The following is a 22,024-nucleotide window of genomic DNA, read 5'->3' as shown; positions in this document are numbered from 1 at the left end:
AATAAAGACCAAAAAGGGCCGTCGTTTCTTGTCTTATATAACTTTATTTATACAGGCCATTTTAAAGCTTTAAATTACAGCACCCCAAGACAAATACGACATTTCACACTTTTACACAGTAACAAAAAAAAATAATCGTCCTATAGCTTTATCAATAAGGACAGAGACTGTACTATAATCAAGTTATGTTATAACTAAATTGCAATATAATTTAGTGTCTGGAATATAATTTAGTGTCTTCTATTCTAACATTATTTTAGGGAGTACATATTACAAAGTATTATAATTACTTTGCATTCTTTTAAATTAAATTGACAATATACAATCACAATGTAAATGTATCATTCAGAATAAAGAAACAACATTGTGATATTATTTAATGACACATGATGTTGGTGAGACTGTTCCCAGACGACTGCACACAGAAATAAAAGGCTGTCTGATGCCGTCCTGAATCCGTTTACGTTATCCTGTTTCTTTAACAAGCCATATTGTACAAAGCACACCAGTCCACATATCACACCCATAGCTTGATTCTACCAGCAGACTCTGTTATCAGATCATTCTTATAATTTGAGATGACTGCGTAATAAGGCATTTTCACATAATATATAATTCCATTACGAGCCATTAGCACGTGACTAAAGTGCTCTATGAAAGTGAGCACAGATCGCTCAGTAATAATAATCTGTTTACTGTGTAACCCAGAATACCTCACATCAGTTTTTTAAAGAGTCAGTGCCCATCCGCTGTTCTTGGATTTTTTTCCCAAAGTTCATGGCTAGCGTCGCCACAGCGTAAGAAGAGAGGATGACGATGGTGGAACCCACAAACTGTGAGGAGGCCCCACGAGCGGGGACCTTCAGAGCTCTCCGAGGCATTAAACCTTCTGCCCGAGGTAACGTATGCGACACCGATTCCATGATTCCTGCAGGCGTAAATGAGCTACAGACGTAAATTCCAGTTCACTCTAATTTCTTTCAAGAGGATTCTTTTTTCAAGGGTTCCTTCCAGGCTTGGTGGTCAAGAAAAGTAAGATTACTTCCCAGGATCTTGAAACTTGATGAAGTGTATTACAGTATATCAGTCAAGCTTCAGTCTGATCTCAAACACACGTCATTCATGAGAGGATGTGAAGTTCCATCCTTTATAATCCTCGCCTCATCCCTCCCTCATGACACCATTGGAATCCCCAAATTAGCCCAGTGTCTGTGTGCGTCGATAGGATATTGACATAGACAGTCCAACAGAGGATTAGCTAAACTTGGATGGCACGATCAGACAGGTGAACTTTAATTCTGTTGGTGAAGTCCTACATAGGCTCAGTAATGAAGAGAAGGGATTAGACCAGCAAGAAGTCTTACATTTACATTTACGAGCGTTACACGTTCCAATACATATTAACCTTCTTAAACGTTTTTGTTTCTTGTGTCCCTTGTTGAGTTAAAGGAACAGTTCACCCAAAGATAAAAAAAATGTCTTCATTTACTCACCCTCGAGTTGTTCCAAATCTGTATAAAGTCTTTGTTCTGATGAACACAGAGAAAGATATTTGGAAGAATGCTCGTAACCAAACAGTTCTTGGCCTTTGACCCTTGACTACCATAGCAGGAAAAAATCTTTATAATTTTTTTTGTTCTGTTGAACACAAAGGATGAAAGCAAACAGTTTGGGGGCACTTTTGACTACCATTGTTATTCTTCCTATTCAATGGTGGCCAAGAACTGTTTGGTTAGAAGCATTCTTCCAAATATCTTTCTCTGTGTTCATTGGAACGAAGAAATGTATTAAGATTTGGAACCACTTGAGCTAAACGATGACAGAATTTTTATTTTTGTGTAAACTGTCCCTTTAAAAAAAATGCGAAGCTGTTTAAAAGTGTTGCCATAAATGTTTCCAAAGAAAGAATGACAAACTTGATATGGATCAAAAATGGTCACGTTTGTTTTAAACAAGACACATGTCATCATACTAAATATGAATCTATAAAGGACATGCCAGGAGTTGCTCTGCATCTTATACTAATGTTGACATAATTGAATTTCCTCCATATGTAGGTTGAAATACATCTTTAATTTGTTTGGAAATAGATGTAAAAATAACAAATGAGTCATCATAAATAATATGAACTTTGTTAAAAGGATAAATAGTAAATTTTGTAAAGAAATTCATTCGTGTAGTTTATATGTATTTGATTATTTATAGACTGGTTGATCTCATTGAGAACATTATGATGTTAGTCAAGGCCACGCTGCCGTAAATAATCAGGTGACCCAGGGAACACTACAGTCATCATTAGATCTGTAATCCAATTTTACCTGTATACGTGAGCATATGTGTGCTCCAGTTCTGAGACACACTTCTCACAATTTATTGTGCTAATTGGTTAACTGTTTTTTCCATTCCTCCTTAAAAGTTAAGTGTGTATGTCTGGGTGAAGTATACACTGCAAAAAAGGTTCTAATCCTTTTTGTCTTTTTTTTACTTGCCAACATACAGTAGTTCCCTACACACTCCATGTTTTCAGTGTCAAGTGACCTGGATTTTCTTCGACCTATTTGACATGAAACAGTTTACCCAAGTGTTGTTACACAAGTACAATATAACAACAAGGAATATATTCCTACATGCTATTTCATAAATTCATACAATTCAACGACATAACCCATAATTCTAAAGAAAACCCACCAATTAAAAAGCTGATCATCATGTTTATATTTCTCCAGTATAATAGCCACTGATTGTACGCTATCCTTTACTCAATCAAGCAGAAATATAAATGTTTTGATTAAACTATACCTGTGGTTTAGGATAATCTGATTATCTGTACCAGTAAACTGTGCCAACTAGGGTTGATAAGAGCATTTGTGTCCTTGACACTGTGCTGTCAGCTTACATCATTGAAATGTTTTACTTTGAGAACAATTTGCTGAGTGACAATTAGTGACCGATAAGTTTTCTTTATGGCCATTAAAATAATGTTCAAGTCTGATAACCGATAATGTATTGACTGTACATCAGAAGTAGAATTTAAATTGTTAAAGAATACACATTTCAGAGAATAAAAGCAATGCATGTTTCTGAATGTTTTAAGGAGCGCTTACACTGCTGTGCAGAACAGCACACTGCATAATTGTATCCTACTATTTCTGCAGAATGGACGAAAAGTATGGAATATGGAAAAATTCTTTATGAATGTAATACCTAGTTGATCAAATAAAAATTGCCAAAATGTGTAGTATAAAACAGATCACACTGCGGAGAATGCTTTATCTCAATACAATGGACTCCAATTGACTTTACATTGCATTTAATAAACATTTAAATATTATTTAATAAATATATTAAATATTATTTATTCCACTTTCCACCACCAGGCGTCACTGCTAACCATTTCACCGGAAGGCTTTCCGTGTCTGCGTGTTTGGAACGTCCTGTCGCTGTCTGTATGTGTGTGCAATATTTCGCATCTGTTAAAAATGGAGTAAAGTAAGTTATAGATTGAGGTTATCACTAAAGGTAATGTAAATGTGTACGTCATAAAAACCGCAACTTATGCGCTGTGTATGTGGCCTACACGTATATTTACAATTTATATCAGTGAGTTTTAGCGGGTGTTACTTTGAATATATACATTAAACATCACAGCACATTACTACATGTGTATATTTCTTACTGAAAAAAAAAACTTATATTTGATTCTGACCTCTTTTTTTAACACAAGCTGGGGGTGAACCCACGTAATCGGTTTTTGTTTACCTTAAAGTCACCATGAAACTGAAGTTGCGATTGACTTCTTTTCCTTATCGTGACATATATCCGAGGGAAACGGCTTCTGAAATTTGAAAAAAATGTAGGGCGGGGCTTTATTTTGCCCTTCCCTTTTTGATTAGTTTGTTTAGGAGGGCTAAAAATGCCTGGCCATTGGACATAGTCTTACCTCTTTTTTTGCTGACGTCATGTGGTGAAGAGTTGTTGTTGAGAGGGGGAGAGGAGCTTAATGTTTTTGATTAAAGATTACAAGTGCAAATTAATTTTGAAAAAATGATGGTGTGCACGGAATCATTTATAATAATCACTGCAACACTGTAAAACACTTAGAATTTTCCTGTTTAATTTCATGGTGACTTTAACAGTTACTTGGTTTTGGTAACGTTTGTGGTGGCACTGTTTTTAATGTAAATAACAAACGATTTTGGTATTATATTTTAACTTTTTAATAGTTAAGCTTTTAAATTTTGCAATTGTGGAAGATAGAAATTTACATTTTATTAATTGCATTAACTGTAGTATTGTTTCTCCTGCTATTCTTGACCCCATCTATACTACAGCTGAACCAGTGCCCCATACACACACACATTGAGAGGTCGTAAAACTTAAATTCATCTGTTTTGTGCCCCAGAACTGTTTGCTGTCCTACATGAAGCATGGAAGGAGTCCGAGAGCGGGAAGTCCGCATAGGTTTTTCAGGGGGCTTGGAAGGGACAGGCCTGGCTGGGGATGAGAATAGGGGAACAGTTCCTGGAGGGGCTCCCAACAGGGGTGACGGCATGACAGGTGAACAAGGTTGTTGCAAGGGGATCCAGGGATAACAGGGGGGAAGAATGTGGAGAAGCCAAGGCTTGGGGGAAGTCAGGGGCTCCCCGCGACAGGGACAGAGTCCAGGGAAGACATGGAGACAGAGGCAGGTAAACTGACTGAAGGACGGGGCGATGACACAGGGGAAACAGAGGCTGACCTGGAGGAAGACACACAAGAAGAGACAGCGGCAGACCCGGAGTTGACCATTGCTGCTGCTGCTGCCGCCGCTGGCTCGGTGACGGTCGCCACTGCTGCTGGCTCTCTGGTGGCCGCTGCTGCTGCCGGCTCGCTGGCGGCCGGCGGGGATCCCGGAGTACCCCCAGGGGAAGGTTGAGGCTGCTGGGTTGTGCCCCTCATCCTCCTCTTCTTCCTCCTGGGCCGGGCCACGAGGCTTGTGGCTGGAAGAGGGGTAGCGGCAGGGAGCATGGGAAGCATCTGACGCCGACTCCCTTCTTCCCCGCTTGCCACGATGAGTCGCTGGCGGGGTTTGAGGTGGACAAATCAGGGTCTCCCAGGGTGGTGACTGCACGACGCGACACTCAGGGATCGGGAACAAGGGCACAGATGGAGTAGCTGTGGCTGAGGCCCTGGACTCCTCCTGGTTCATTGTGAACCTCACCATATCAACGAAGCCCAGAGGCCTCAGAATCCTCATCTCGGAGGGCTGGAGCGGTTCGTTCAGGCAGCCATTGAAGATGACCTTCATTTCTGCCTCGTCGAACCCCGCCTCCCTCGCCGCCGCCAGGAACTCCAGAGCGAAAGATCGCACGCCCACATCGTTCTGACGTAGTCCGAAGAGCCTGCGGGTTATGACGGTTTAGCTCTGGAGTTGAAGCACTGTCTGCTGGGTTCTTTTGTTGGCCTGTTCGTTCTGTCATAGTGTACGGAACAGAGAACCCAGATGAAGACAGGATCAGAGAAAACAAAGATTTGAATAATAAAACACAAAGCAAAAGACCCATGAGGGGTGGTAAAACAAATACTGACCAAGGGAGGATAACACAGACTCAACAGAACAATAAACTAACTAAACTGAACTAAGACAACACTTGACATAACTAGACTAGATTGTGACTAGACTGGACTGTGACTAAACAATTTTCTAGACTAGACTGTGACTAAACAATTTTAGGCATGCAAGACGCAACGTCTAAACAAGGCTTTGAATCAAAACGAAGATGCACAAGACAGAAAACACAGGGGCATTAAATAGGGAACCAAATCAAGAGGGGAACAGGTGCAGGGCATTAAATAATTAACAATCAATAATGAGGAAACGAGAGGGCGGGGTCAAGAGACGAGACCGGAGAGAGCACATGGCATGCCAAAACAAACAATGTCATGTCTCTCTCACACTAAACACGTGGGTCTGTCATGATCCTGCCACAAGACTAAGAAAAATATGACCACAAGAGGCAGAATCATGACAATAGGCCAAATATACTTAAACTTTTCACTCAGTAAAATCAAGTATACTTAAGAGTAAATATAAGTATATTTCTAAGAAGTATATATTACTAAGAAGTACATAAGTAGTAGACTGAAAGAATATTTTTCTATTTTAAGTTTAAAAGAAGTATACTTATAGCACACTTGAATAAACTTATTTTTGATAAGGGTAATGTTAGAGGGGAATGGGGGAGTCATAATTTGGCAGGAGTTATTTTTCGGCACCACACCAGATCCGGCTTTTTCCAACACAAATTAAGCCCTGCTGTTTCCTACTAATGCTGCAGGTAACGCTAACACAAATATTTATTTGTACCTTTGCAAAGATGCTGTAATGGTCTTGATATCGATAAAATATAAAACAAATGTCACTTTATTGGATATATTTCTGCATTTTTCATATTTTAAGATATTTTAGATATCTAACCGCACTGTAGATGTAAATTGAGTATGTTACTGGAAGCATAGAATAATGTAAAATACCAGGTTAAATGTGGATGTACAGTACAAGTGTTTTTGCTAGTTTCAGCCTGACGCAGTTCTAATTTTCCCTTCCTGCACCGCATTGTTTAAATAGCAAATCCATTTGTGCGCCCATGGGCGTTCTTGTCTAAAAAATAGGTGTGTTCAGGTGCATTGTTGGCGTGTCAATGACGCAATATGTTTTTGGGTATTTAAAGAGTACATTAGTAAATGTGCCTATAGGCGGGTGCACAACGTGCGTTTAGACCATGCGCTTAGATCGTTAAAATCCCGTAGTGTTCATTTTCATCATCCTGACCCCTCTACCTTCTGTCACAGCTGTAAATAGTTTCTGACTGGCTAGAGCAGATTTAGGCAAACAATCACGTAAATGGAAACGAAACTTAAATGATAGTAAAAATGTAGTTTTAAATAGCAAATAAAACGGATTTCACTTTCAATAAAAACAAATCAATAACTCAAATTTCAAAATGTTGTATTTTCTTGGGAACAGGATATCAGTCCTTTGGATTCCAATCCATGATGTGTGCACTGCTTCATGGAGCTAAAGGAACAGTGTTAGAACTAAAAACCAAATTATTTGCATGATGTAAAACAGCCATGAAAAGCAAAAACAAAACCTTTTGTTTAAAGAAAAAGATACTGGAGACATACAGTACATCACTGTGTCCTCAACACTGAGCACATGAACCCCATGGTAACAATAATTATCAAACATCCTTAAACTCTAAGGAACTCTAAATACAGGTAACTTACAATGACAACAAAATATAGCCAGCAAACACTAAAACAGCAATCATTTAAATAATTTTAACCAGCGATTTGACAATGCCACAATGCATGCTGGGAACTTTTGAACACTAGAATCGTTACTTGAGATTACACAATTTGGCAAGTTGGTCAAACTTCTTGACGCGCTTTGGGCAATTACATAAATATGTAAGTACAGTCAACAAAATAATCTTTGTTAATACCAGATTTGGGCTAATTTTGTTCACTATGCTTAAAATAATACATTATTCTACTTCTACTAAAAATCTTTAAGTTCAAGTTATTTTTTTACCTTTGTTGGGAGAACAATTTGAAGTTGTACAGTGTTCATACTGTGTGGCTCATGACTTGACAGCAGCATGAGTCACAAATTCCATACATTAAAGTTCACCAAACGTAATGAGATGAAAATAAAGTAAGAGTCATAGCCATGTTTTGTTTGGGACACACCCTGTATGGTCGGTTGTTTAAAAACCTGTTGGCTCAGTGAAAGTCAGAGTTAAGAGCAACATCAGAGGTAAGTCACCTTTTTGTCTTAATTAAATTTTTTCTTGTGCTTGTTTATAAAGTCTATAAAATTAAATTCAATGTTATTTATATAGCGCTTTTCACAATGTGCATTGTTCCAAAGCACGCTTTACAGGAGAAAAATCCAATTTAACCATTAAAGGGAACCCGGTGTATAGAGAGATGTATGGCTTATATGCATTGTAATAGCCTTACACTACTAGCATTTGTCGTTAGAAACACATCAAATATTTTCAGTTCTTAAAAAAACCCTAAATGTAATACTCATTTTAACCTAAGGAGGCCGCCATGTTCTTTTTTGATGACGTAAACTGGTTGCACGCACAGCTAGGCTGTCATGGTTCTGCCCCACCTTGTCTTGCTTCTCTTGACCTCGTGGCAGAACCATGATAGAACCTCTTGTTTTATGTGGAGAGTGACGTTTTGTCCCTGATGGTCTTCCACTCTCCGGTGTGGCGTCTCTGTTCCCGCCCTTTCGTCTCGTTATTGTTTGTTAATTAGTTCATGTCCTGCACATGTCCCATCTTGATTTATCCCCTTTATAATGCCCTTGTGTCTTCTGTCTCGTGCTGGATCATTGTTCTGTTGTGTTCTGTTTGTGTCATTTGGGTGAGTTACTGTTCTGTAGTTAGTTTAGTTTATTGTGGTTATGTCAAGTGTTGTTATTATTTCTAGTCTAGTTAGTCCCTGTCCTTGTTGCTATGTTTTGTTATGTTCCCCCACGTGGGTCTTTGTTTTGTATTTTTTAGTTATAATTAAAGTCTGTCTTGTTAACCCCTTACCCGCTGTCTGCACTTGGGTCCTCTGTCCTTGTCCTCACCACCCACGTTCATGACATAGGCAGCCAAACTAAACACCGACACACTAATCAGTTCTTCAGTAAATATAAGGTTCTGTAGGATAATATGTGTGTGTGTGTGTGTGTGTGTGTGTGTGTGTGTGTGTGTGTGTGTGTGTGTGTAACAATGTTCACAGTAAGAAAGAAGGAGGAGGGAACCGGCGAACGTTGAACAACAAAACTTTAATAAAATAAACAAACAACAAAACGAAAGTAAAATGTCACACATAAAACATAACGTAAAGTCCAGGTCTGGTTCTCTCTCGTCCTTTACTGTTGTCGCTCCTCCTTTTATATAATTCTAAAAGAAGAAAGAAAGAAAATAAAGACGCTATTTGGTGTATTTTCCTACATTTTAATATTGTTTGTCAGAAACAACACAAACATGCATATTAATAACCAAAATCATTTTGAATTTATCATATACACGATGTTTTAGCCATTATACAATGCATTTTATCCAGATTTTGACTTTAGTCTAACGTTATTGTCTTCTCTCCCTCGGTCATTAGCTGACGGGGGCTAATATTCACGTGTGCTCTAATACAGAATAAATAACCAAACCGCAAGCATTATTATTGTGTTTATCAGTATATTCTCATAATGTATAAAGTATACGATTATGGTGTATGCTGATGTCTTAAATGTCTCAAAGGCGGTAGTTTAAAGCTATGATGAATGCACGCTCACCTTGAACAGACGTCTAATACTGAACGCGTTCTTCTTTTATGGCTGGCAGGCTGGCTTGTGTCAAGAGGACATACCGCCACCTACTGTCCCTGTGTGTTTGTATATCTGATCTTATGTTTTACGTGTCATATTTTACTGTTATATATGGAAAACGTGTGTGCTTCGCTGTTGCGAAAGAGAACAGGTTTAGGTCGCAACCATTTGATATCACGGATTCTGACGCAAAAAAATGGCGGCCTCCAAGTAAAAATATTTTTTTTAAGTTTATGAATACTGTGACAGTTACACTGTTTTTTTATTTCACAATTATAAAGTGAATGCCATTGTTCATATATTAAGCCATACATCGCTCTATACCCAGGGATACTTTTAAAATTATTAAATGCTGTGAGCATTGACACATTTTTATTTCGTCATTCTCTCTCTCTCTCTCTGTATGTGTTTTTAATTAGATGATATTCTAAATCTTTTGTGTTTCTATTTATATTTTGATGGTACTGAGATGATCATTATTTGTACAGGTGCAAATATGTCAGATGTAGATCATTTAGGTGCAGATGCTGCCCCATGCCTCCTAAGTGATCCATCTGAAGGTAAAGAGTACACAATGTACCATGGCACATCCAAAGAGGCCGCGGAAAAAATACAAAGAGACGGCTTTCATCAGTCTGCTGATGGCATGCTCGGACGCGGCGTCTACCTCAGTCGAGATTTAGAGAAGGCTTCCAGATACCCTCTGGATCTACCTGAGGATCAGAGAGTTGTTCTGAAAGTCAAAGTCAACGTTGGTAAAGTGAAGAAGATCGACTCTCAGAATCACCCGATGCGAAAAACCTGGCATGATCATGAGTATGACACTGCCTGGTGCCCTCCAAATTGTGGCATGGTGCCAAGTGGACTTGAGGAAGACTGTGTTTGGGATCCAGAACATATCACAGTCATTGATGTAATCCCATCACGCCTTCAAAACCGATTAGAACCAGAACGTCTACCGAATGTACTTTGGCACAGGGAGGCACAAATACCTCAAAATCTGTACTTTGGTGCAGTGGTCACCAGGAGCCACCAGACCACCAGAGACCCTGTGAGTTTCATTCGTCAGAGAACGAGTCGTGGCATGGCACTGAGTGGCGGGGCTAATGCTAAGAAAGGAAATAAGAGGAGATAGAAATAAGTATCATGATAAGCTGTAACTATATCATACAACATGTTCCAAAGATGTAGCTAAGAATTGATCAACAAAAGCATTAAAATTCCATAGTCTTATCCCATGTTTATATGTACAGAAAGTACGGTATACTTTACAGTACTTACACTTACAAAAGCATGTTTTTTCCCACAAATTGTGATTGATGCTGAATACAACATGGGTATGTTTCAGCATCTTCAATTATTTAGTGTATTTCCAGCTGAAAAGTTTACGGTATATTATACATATCTTTAATACATGTATATATAGTTAAATAAAAGTTCAAGTCATGTCCTGTTTTGATCTGATCTGTCTAAATATGAGACGTAGTGTAAATTGATATCAGACTGAGCCCTTCTGCCTCCTTTCAAGTCTCAAACAGGTGTAACAATTACAGGAAAACAACCATGTACACAGAAACGAAACTTAAACCTCACAGAAAATGTTGTTTTAAATAAAACAAATGAACCTGATTTCACTTTCGGTTCTTTTTATTTGTCATCTCAATTTTAATAGAACTTTTAATGTATATAATATTTTACTAAAATAAAAAAGGTTTGGATAAATAATGGTATAAATAAAGTAAAAAACAGTTCTCCACATTACTATACGCACGTCCAAATCTCGTGAGAAATAGTCCACCACCCGGGTATAGAGGGATGCACGTGTCGTCACTTTCCCACGTGAGCACGCTGGAACACGCCTGCTTAGTGAGAGCCGTGGTGGCAAAACACTGGGCAAAATGAATGGTTACAATATAAATAAACGCAATTGCGCGCAACCTTTCAGTGTCTAAGAACACCTGATTCCTTTGTAATTTATAAGGTAGTTGTAAGGATCACCGTCGAGTCCAGCTGCTTAGTTTCAGCAAATAATTGCGTGTTTTAGTCCCGGTTTTTTGTTCCTCCTAATGAATTCAGTCATTTTGCCTTAGTTTTACCACTCAAGGGAGCGTGTCGCGGCGTGTTCACGTGGGAAAGTGACGTCAATGCATACCCTCTATTACCCGCCTACTCTTTTGTGAATACTGACGATTCGGAAATACTATTCGTTCGCCTACTGCTTTTTGCCTACCATTTCGGACGCAGCCACAGCCAGAGAGAATTTTCATTTTGGAGTGAAGGCTATTTATTTAAATGTGCGCCACCTATACGTTTACTCCAGTCCAGGCATCAACGGGTTAACACGTGAGAAGATACATTACACGCGCATTCTCCAGGGTAGTGCACTATGTGTTGTGAACCAGAAATGGGAGGCAGTAGTTTATGGGGCAAAATTCAGATTCAATTAGTACATCACAGGAAGAAATGATTACTGTATTTCGTAAAAAAATCCACAGAAGACAAACGGCACCAATCAAAGCTGGATGCATTTCAAACCAACGATGCCATTACATCAGCGAATATGATATGATGGCGAGGTCCTCTGGGGGTCAGACACCGGTCCATTAGTGCGGCTGGATGTCTCGTCGGTGCTCCAGATGTCCAGCAGAACCGTCCTCCGATCGCACGCGCCTCCGTCGCGCCCGCGCGGACCGAGAAAGTGAAGCAAGAGATGAATCGTTTTCTTATTTTTGACCGCGAAATTCACGCGCCCTGCTCGTTGAGATTTGATTTTTACGTCATTATCAAACGATATTCTGTATGACTGAACCTTCATCTAGTGCATTTTTCATCAGCTGGGTGTTGTTGAGATGTCTATCGCATCAACGCCCATGAGATGTTGATTCACATCTGTGCCGCGCGTGTTATTTTCTCTTGTCGAGGAGAGAAATGCAAACAGACTGCAACTTTTAACATCTGCTGTGTATATGACACGAAAAAGCTTTAAAAAAGAAAGCCTTGTGTCCATATTAAAAGTGCACGAATCAGCTGAGGGGCTCTTTCCAGAGGACTCTTGAGTTGCCTACACGTGAACGAACGCAGATGTGACCGCGGTTTTTCACAGACGTACAAGATGAGCGATACTATGGATGATTCCGGTATTATCCGCCGAAGGAGGATGCAGGTGAGATGACGTCGTGTGTACTTTGTGTTTGATTCAATTTTATTTTATTACTGTAATGGATTCTTAGAGGCGCCGCATATATGACCTTAGTTCTTGACAGGAAACTTGTAAACTTGTTTTATCCAATCAGAATCATCAACTGCCTGCATCATGTAAGTTAGCAGCATTAGTGTACATTTATTTGTAGGCCTCGGGAAGGGGTGTGTCATGCTTGAACAAGTGCAATTTTTATGGTCCTTTACTACTTTACTGTACTGTAGAGACAGTGCTTATTTATGTTGGTAGTGTCTGGTATGTCTGGTAGTTTGTTCATTTTTTCTTTATAAAATGTCTTTGAAGTATCTGTGCACATTCAGTTCTTTGTAGGTTTATAAGATAACATAGCTCAGTGGTTCTCAAACTGGAGGCCGTGGCCCCCTGGGAGGCCCCAAGATGGATCCAGGGGGGCCACAGATTTTGTGGCATTTCATGAAATATAGAAATTTATGATATATTTTATGCAATCAAACATCCGTAAAATAAGAGCACCAACTAAAATAATAGATGTTCCAGCATTGTATAACTGAACATGTTTTAAGTGTAATTAAAACTCTAAGCTTAAGAATAAATGTCTTTATTTGGGGGGGCACAAAGCGATGCATTCTTCACAAAAGGGGCCATACAACAAAAAAGTTTGAGATCCACTGGCATGTTTTTGCCAAATTTGTGCTAGTGGGCCCACCCTGCATGTTACCATCAATCCTGTTACCTTTTTAAAGACCGTTATATCCCAACATATTGAAGAACATTTAGTTAGAAACGTAGGTTGCTAGTATGCAGCATGCATACACTTTTTAATATGTGCTTTGAGATTTGGTGGCCATTGTTCACCTCAGCACATCTTGCCCAGGCCAGCATAAACAGAAAAGGTATAAAAGAGGTTTTAAGCTTTCATTGTTCTTACGCTGTGGAAACAATTTGCTGTTCTAAGAAGTCGGAACAACGTGTGTGTTTCTTTCACTTCCCCTTATTAATTCAGCTGAAATAAAATACAAGCCGGCTGTTCACAACTTGAGGCGAGCGAGACATTTCGGTCATCACTTTTCAGTTCCCTTATTGGAAACTGAGAGAATGTAATGTTTACACTCCAGCTGGTTCATACTTTAGTCACGCACAAGCCTATATATAACGATCTGTAATTGTATTTGTATATATCAAATATGTTTTAAATGCTGAAAATATAGAGGATATATCTCCCTACTTAGAAATACCTCACCTTCAACATAAGAGATGTCATCACAGAAGTCAAGTACTGCAAGATATTTAATAGAAAATAGATCTACACTTGCAAAAAGTTTAGTCCTCAAAGTGATAGTTCACCCAAAAACGAAAATTCTGTCATCATTCACTCACCCTCTTGTCATTTCAAACCTGTATGACTTTCTTTCTTCCACAGAGCGCAAAAGAAGATTTTTTGAAGAAAGTTGGTAACCGAACAACAGTCCCCCATCACTTCTATTGTTTGGACACAAAACCAATGCAAGCGAATGGGGGCCAGTTAACAACATTCTTCAAAATATCTTCTTTTGTGCTCTGTGGAAGAAAGACAGTCATACAGGTTTGAAATGACAAGAAGGTGAGTAAATGATAACAGAATTTTCATTTTTGGGTGAACTATCACTTTAAGGCACTACTTATGAAGGTCATAAAACATTTTGATGTAAGAAAATGCTGTTTTGTAAATCTCAGGGACAAATAATAAAAGCCTTATGAAAGAATTCTCACAATTTCCCTGTTGCATTCAGCTGCCTGTATAAATGCAGAATCAGGATTGTAGCTCTGATCCCCGCCAAAAAGCCATCTGGATCTGAGCGATGCAAAGTTGCAATGGCTTTCCTCCTGCAAAGCATTGTGTTTTATTAGATGGAGGCCGCGACATTTGCTTTCAAGGATGCCAGGGAATTGTGAGCAACCCAGGGCAGCCAGACTTTTGGGAGCATTTCTGAGAAAGTCATCCCCTTTGGAATCGACCCGTCAGGAGTCTGGGATGGCAGTTTAACGATTGCAAACAGCGTTATTGTGTAAAGGTGCATCAGAGCTGTGCAGAGCCCATAGTGATTACGGTTAGGATACTGGACAGGTGAGTGTGTGTGTGTGCGTGTGTGCGTGTGCGTGCGTGTGTGTGTGTGTGTGTGTAGAGTTCACTAGCAACCACTTAGGATACTTATAAATGCTTTGCTTATCATGGTGCGTGCGTGCGTGCGTGCGTGTGTGTGTGTGTGTTTGTGTGTGTGTGTGTGTAGAGTTCACTAGCAACCACTTAGGATACTTATAAATGCTTTGCTTATCGTGGTGTAGGCTTACAGGAAATGCTTGGACACAAATGCGTAGACGCACACACATTTAAGATCTATCCATCAGAGCACCATGTGCTGGATATTGAGATGGACTTTAGGGAGAGTCTGATGTTCCTGGGGCGGGAATCTGCTCATTGAGCCCCATTAGGATGTTAATGGCAACCTGACAGTTCAAAGCCTTTGGGAAAAAATTTGTGAAAGATTAAATGTATATCTAGAGTAGGACTTGGGTATAGCTAAATCACGTGTTGTTTGGTGTAGTACGTATTTACATGGTTGTGTTAATATTATATCTAAAACAAAATCATTGTGAATCCAATGCAAATGTTCAAATGTCTACTGACATTTTTCTAAGTAAAACCAAGAAGTTATAGCCTGTTTTGTTTTTATAACATAACACTATAAGTTATGTTTTATAAGGCAGTGGTGATGTCCATCTCCAATTTGCAGTCTGTGTTCTTTATTCAAAAATACTGTGGACGATGTATTAAAAAAATTCTGTGCATGTTGCATGGTAATGCTTGGAGTGTGAAGCTCAGCTTTGAGAAAAACTAAAGGAGGCGCAGCAAAACACGTGCAAAGCTTATTGAGGTTAGGCCCAAGAGAGTGGGTACAAATATTAATAGAAGAGAGGATCAACAAAATTTCAGTAAGTAAAATTGTAGCTCCTGTGAAAGCTTATTGCTTTCTATTCATTTCTGTATAACCCATATTTCTTAATAATTATTTATTTTTGCCAAATAGTTTTCTCTAATAATTACCTTAAAGGAGCAATGTGGAGATTTTATATGGCATCTAGGGGTGAGGTTGTGAATGGCAACCAATGGCTCACTTCACCCCCTCCTTTTCGAAGCACTACGGTGGCTGACACAGAACTAAGATGTCGTCACGTTTTCGCTTCTTTGCCAGAGGAGATAACGTATTTAGGAAACGCGCTCTGTAGAGCAGTTTGTCCGTTTAGGGCTACTGTAGAAACAACATGGCGAATTCCATGTAAGGGGACCTGCGGTGTATGCAGATAGAAATAGCTCATTCTATGGTAATAAAAACATAACGCTTCACTTTATATACCTCTAAAGACATAGCTATGTATAATATATTGCATTTCTGTCAATAGATCCTCCAAAAATCACACACTGGACCTTTAAAAGTTTTGCGTTTTCTCCTTTATGTAACATCCCAGATAGCACAATCCATCTGGTTTACGTCTATTTGACGTCTGCATTTACATCTGCAAGACATCTTAAATACATAGTTTGCTCATCTGCAATACGTCTCGGAGACGTCTGAACGTCTGTTATACGTCTGCTAAAGATCTGGAGATCTGCTGCTTAAAAACATCTGCTAAACATCTTAGAAAGAGCTGTTGTACATCCATTCTAAATCATAAACATCTTACAGAGATCTTCTAGATGTCTATATGACGTCTGACAGCAGACATCTCCGAGACGTATTGCAGATGAGCAAACGATGTATTGTAGATGTCTTGCAGATGTAAATGCAGACGTCAAATAGACGTAAACCAGATGTATGTGTGCTATCAGGGATACTGTACACCTCATGTTTTGATTGTTTAATCTAACCTAAAGACCCTTCAAAAGCAAATGTTTTACAACTCAGGATCTTATTTTTGGTTACTATTGTATACTGTATGTAAATGTGTATTTATTTATTAATATTTGTTATATTTGAATTACATATTAAATCATATACAATATGTATCAATTTCAAACTGCAAATTTGAAATCACATTTTTGTACTCCCAAAACTGTTCATCTGTGAAGTCATTTCAGCCTGATTGTTAAATCTCTCTGTTTGCCTTCAGATTAACAGTACTGTTCTGTTCTGGCAGTCTGGCACCTCTTACTACCCTCATATCTCCTTTCATCCCTCGTTCTATCTTTTGCTAAAACGAGAGGCTTTTCTCTTCTCCGTGCGTCGAGCCCAATCTGTGTCATTAGTCTTAGCTGCAGGCATCCAGTTTTATTTGTTTAAAGATGTAATGAGCCCAGTGTTTGTCAATATTGTCTTGTGTCTTTATGTCAAGTTAGTGTTATGTATAGGTAACTTTGTGTCCTGTATTGATTACATTTCTGGCCACTCCATCAGACACACTTCACATGCCTCTATTGCCTTTGCCACATCCTGTAAAAGTTTGCGTGTTAGCGTTAAGATGTAGATAAATTGATTATGAAATGAAACAATTCACTGCTCGTTTTGATTTGATAGACTAGTGTATTTCCGAGTGAAACGGGATATCTAGTGCGAAAATGTAGGGCAGGATGAGCAAGGCTTGAGTTGGTGATCAGTCAAGGATGTGTTTTAAGAGACGGAGCAAATCAGAGATATCTAAGAGATAATCTGTGATTTTTCTTGTCATATTAGACACTAAAAAAAGAACTATAGTTCTGTTTAGTAGTAGCATTATTATTGGATTATTATCGCCTGTGGTCATTCATGATTCATGCAGTGACGGCTTATAACTGGAACATTGCTGTTTGAATGGCTCTAGGGACTTGGCGTAGCATCAATACAGTAACAGAGATCAAATTCGGATCGAGATCAAATATGTCCCCATCCTTCCTCCTGACCTCATGGCCTTTAGTACAGATCCTCTTTCAGCCCTGACCTTTGACCTAACCATGCAAACAAAGTGTAAAAAACATTTATATGAATAAATAACTGACAAACATTTGATTTACTGGAACTGGAGATATTTACATGAAAATGCAAATTAGGCGCTGTTGTGGCTTTTCCCCTGCTGTCTCACTCCCTGCAGACAGTCGATACATAGTATGACACTTGGTTTTCTTAACAGAAATTAAGCCTTTAATGAGACTTTTTGATGTTTTTTGTGTTTGCTATTGCTCAAACATAGGGTTAGGAATGAAGATGGATACAGATGAAGGTGAATAATCCTCCAATTACATTGTTTGGTGAATAGAGGTGTGCTATTACACAGCCAAAGCTATCAAACTTTTTTAACCTGTGGATGATAAAAAAGTGAAAATATTCCATAGACTTAAATTAAAGAAGGCTATGGCACAATATCTAAGGGTCTGAATAGCATAGAGACTTATGAGTAGGACTGAAAAACCTTGGTAGCAACCCCTTAGCAATGCTAGGAAACCATCCAACAGTCCATTATGTTGGTGAATTTCATGAAAAATATATTTTTCCACAAAACTTGAAATTTGAAATGACACACTAATAAATATATAATGTCAAAAGTTTCATTTTTAAGTGAGCTGTCCCTTTAAGAAATGTGATGTCAGCATACACACACACAGATACAGCAGGCAACCACAGAGTGTGTTTGTCCACTTAATGCTCCATTAGTTGCTCAGTGGCGCCGGTCCTGCTGGCAGGGAGCCCTTGTCGCACACGATGTCATCAAAGCGAGTCATAGCGGGTGATGTCATTTCCCCCCGACAGGAGCCATCAGCCCGGCATCTTTCCTGCTATCCTGCACTCTTTGATCTCTCCAGTGACCTTGTTTGTGTAATTGGCCGGTTTAATGTTTTGGGTATTCTTCTCCCCTAAGTGCTGTCCTCCCTCTCGGAGACCGAAGGGCATTGTGGGTCATAATGAATGCCAGCTGGTATAAAATTATTCCTGTTTAGATTCATCAAGATATTTCTGTCCTGAAGCAAACTGGTATTGAGCAGGTATTGATGGTGTTCCTTTACACTGGGTAATGTAATCGCTCAGGCTAACATTTATATCTCTCTGTTTTCCAGAAGGATCTTCCCCTGCCCAGGAAGAACAGTAGGTGAGTGTGTCCTCATTTTAATCTAAAATTGTTTTCCATATTGCCTGTGAACATCAATCCTATGACAAACCAAAATTCCTGGCCATGTTTTAATAAACCTGCCATAGTTGTTGGTAATATGAAATTACTTTTTGTGCTGAAAGAGAATGTGAGAACAATTCTTCGAATTAGAAATGCCTATTCATCTTTTTAATAACACACCGAGCAATTGTTCTTCAGGGTTCCCACTCTTCTTGAAAGTGCTTGAAAGTGTTTGAATTTCTGACATGAATTCAAGGACTGGAAAGTATTGGAAAACAGACATAGGTACTTGAAAGTGCTTAAATTAAACAAACTAGATTTTGTTAGTTGCAGCGCTGTTAAAAATATTGGTTAGTGTTGCCAAAGCCAGAACAAAACAACGTTGCTGATCTGGGGGAAAGCGGGAAGAACTTAAAAAAAGAGGCTTTGAGTGGATGGATCGTGATCATGTGCAGTACTGCATAAATCAGTCAGAGGCGTGGAGTTATTTAACTCGCTCAATGCCAGAGAAGTGCAAATTCAACGATGCTTGAGCTATAATAAAAAAATGGTTTATCAAAGTTAAGATGTGGAGTACACCAGCAGGTTATGCATCAAGCAAAACGGTTAAGATCATCGTATACAGTCAAACATACTGTATGTTGTATTAAACCACTGATAAGTTTCTTTTCAGCTACGTTCATTTCAAGAATAATTTCATTAGTTATCATTATTCTTGTCAGTCAATGTGCCTTAAGAGTTTGAATCGTTTTTAGGATGTTAAGAAACACTGAAATGCTAGCTAGATAGCATTGGTTTAGCGAAAACAAAAACATGCTCCCAGCAGTGTTATCTGTTGCAGTAATGAACTTTTGCTGTGTGTTTGGGCGGAGGTTTGGATATTTGAGCTTGCTGTGTCTGAAGTCGCTCAGTCATTTTTTATCAAGTTCACCATATCAGCAGTGATGGAACGAAATGTTTGAATGCTGGTGTATTCCTGCACGCGTCAGAGATCGGTATCTTTTAGAAACTGCTTTGTACCTAATTTTGAATATAACAGTAATAATAATCATCATACAGTAATATCATATATTTTTATTTACAATTTATTTTATATAATGTCTTGAAACTTTCCAGAGCACTATTTATGCAGATTGACAGATGACATTGAGCGTACATAGCGCCCTCAGGTCACCGTTGATTACTTGTCACATTGAATGCTAAATAAATAAATTGAAAATAAAAATATTCAAATGAAAGGCGAATTCCAAACAGAAGTGAACTCACCTATGTTGTACTACCTTTGAAGGGCAGAACCCTTTGAATTAAGCTCCTTGAGGGCATTCTCATCTGTTTATTATCAAAACTAATAATGCACAATCATCCAGGTACTTGTCATTCTGACAAGTACAATAATAATAACATGAGATTATATTTACAAATGATTAAACTAAATTGAATGTTTGTCTTTTTTTAACTTTTTTCTTGCCTAAAAACCAAAAGTAAAAATGTTTTCCCTGCAGTAGGTTTGCATTTGTTAGAAATGGTTTAATAAAATATTTAAAATCAATACATAATGCATGATATAATTTGCTCTTGAGGCAAGTAGCTATGTTAAAATCAGGATAATGTTCACCCAGTCGGTTGTCATCGCAAAAGAAACCCCTTCTGTGTGATACTTGTCTCCGCTTCAGTCCTTTATTCTATCTCGATAAGCGGGCACCTGTACTGTACAGTATCCCATACTTACATTGGAATGTCCCACAGTTACTACGAAAAATAAGACAAATCACTAATTGACCAGTGTGAATTTTCTAAATTCCTCAAAACAACGAACAATTTTCTAAGTCTGACTATCTATAAGTAACTCGAGACAAGACATTTTTATACTCCACGTAGACTGTAAATCATTAAAAAAATGATGTAACGTTTACATTATGTTATTGTGCTTTTTATTCAAAGAAGCTCCCTTTTGTTTATGTCTTGTTCTCTCCAATATGGCAGCATTGTTGAACCCATAACAGCAACAGGCCAAAGCCTTTAATGCGATGTCTATTTATGTCTGTGACTGCATGTACCCTTTGTTAACAGACTTCTGAAATGGCCCTTTGTGAAGAGAGAAATCATAAAAAATGGTATCCTTTTCCTAAAGTGCCCGGCGACGGCACGAAAACACAGTTTTAAATTTGACCAAAATGTGCTTTTAAAAGTCCTTGAAAGTCCTTGAATTTGGTGTTGATGAAAGTGTGGGAACCCTGGTTCTTGCTGAACTAAGTGCAGTGCCAGTCTGCTTCTTTCGATCAGTGGATAAATGCATAAAACTTGACTCTGTGTTGCTGTCAGGTTTCAGCTTCATTTTTGATTTAAAAATATATTTTTGTAGCTATGAAAATGCAGGGAATTTTCCACATTCTGTTTGCATCGCTGCACGCACTGAGTTCTTGAAAAAAATCTGGCATCCTTGCTAATCCTCAGAAAGCCATTTTTTTACTGACGTCAAAGCTGTTTAAAGAGAACTCGCGGCAGATGTTTTCTGTGGACGAATTGAACTGAATCACAACATCTTTCTTTCAATATCACATGTTGACATGAATTACACAATACTCTATATCCTAATAAAATCACCAGCTTCTGTCAATTTGGCAGTGTTGAATGTTGGACCGCAAGTGCAGTAATGGTGCATGATAGTCATAAATAGCATATCGCAGGAGTGCAGCATGTGTGTTAAAGAGTACATAACATGAGATCATGAAAATGAGATTTCATGCAGTGTGTAATGTTGCTGTGTTTGAAAGTAAGCAGTCTGCCAAGTTGTAAATCCGAAGGTGAATAAATAACAAAGTTATTGGCTTGGAAAAAAGGGATTCAAATCTGAATCATGCAAAAGAGTCATCCCTAGTCCGATTCGCGAACCACTGCGGATTTACGTCACTACATATAGTCCCCGCCTACGTTTTGCTACGACTGCCCGCGAAAACTTCACTCTTCTCCCCCAAACACTGTAGCTCGTGAGCCTCATTCACGTTAGACCAATCACAGCAGACTAGACCATCTGACCAATCACATCAGACTAGACCATCTCACCAATCACACCAGACTAGACCATCTCACCAATCACACCAGACTAGGCTAGCGGAAAGGAGGGGATTAGACAGATGAATCGCGGAACGAATCATTTGAGAGTCAGTCAAGAAGGTAAGGTAAGAATAACTGCCTGTTATTACGAAATAATAGAGTTTTTACACCTTCTATGTACATTAACTTGTTGTTGGACACTCCATAAACCAACGTAGGACCCTAAAAATCCCTAGTTATGTACTATTTAATGTTAATGCAAAACTGTAATGCAGGGGGACTGTGGAATGTCAATGGAGCGCTGG

General features: G+C 38.8%; 2 protein-coding genes across 6 annotated transcripts in view; both read left to right on the top strand.

Moving 5' to 3' along the window:
• The first annotated feature begins 7,392 nt into the window (after positions 1-7,392).
• Positions 7,393-10,995, top strand: LOC130552459 (uncharacterized). 2 transcript variants are annotated; one of them, XM_057330758.1, is made up of 2 exons: positions 7,393-7,452; positions 9,862-10,995. In XM_057330758.1, exon 2 carries the CDS (start codon positions 9,870-9,872, stop codon positions 10,506-10,508), a length of 639 nt encoding a protein of 212 aa, XP_057186741.1. In that variant the 5' UTR covers positions 7,393-7,452; positions 9,862-9,869; the 3' UTR covers positions 10,509-10,995. The 2 variants fall into 2 exon arrangements, with proteins under 2 accessions (XP_057186741.1, XP_057186739.1); XM_057330756.1 differs by lacking the exon at positions 7,393-7,452 and adding an exon at positions 7,487-7,801.
• Positions 10,996-12,367: 1,372 nt separating this feature from the next.
• mast1a (microtubule associated serine/threonine kinase 1a) overlaps positions 12,368-22,024 on the top strand; it is a 44,415-nt gene continuing 34,758 nt past the window's right edge. For 2 of the 4 annotated variants that reach the window (XM_057330753.1, XM_057330751.1), the window contains exons 1-2: positions 12,368-12,536; positions 18,613-18,644. In XM_057330753.1, the coding sequence (XP_057186736.1) occupies positions 12,486-12,536; positions 18,613-18,644 (83 nt within the window). In that variant the 5' untranslated portion in view covers positions 12,368-12,485. Of the gene's footprint in view, positions 12,537-17,764; positions 17,781-18,612; positions 18,645-22,024 lie in introns of those variants that run through there. The other 2 variants (XM_057330752.1, XM_057330754.1) reach the window with 2 other exon arrangements.

This window comes from Triplophysa rosa, linkage group LG4, assembly GCF_024868665.1.
Source record: "Triplophysa rosa linkage group LG4, Trosa_1v2, whole genome shotgun sequence".
NCBI lineage: Eukaryota > Metazoa > Chordata > Actinopteri > Cypriniformes > Nemacheilidae > Triplophysa > Triplophysa rosa.
This window is presented reverse-complemented; position numbering and strand designations above follow the sequence as displayed.

Excerpts from the sequence above, each read along its gene's own strand:
- LOC130552459 (XM_057330758.1), top strand. The coding sequence starts at position 9,870 with ATGTCAGATGTAGATCATTTAGGTGCAGATGCTGCCCCATGCCTCCTA.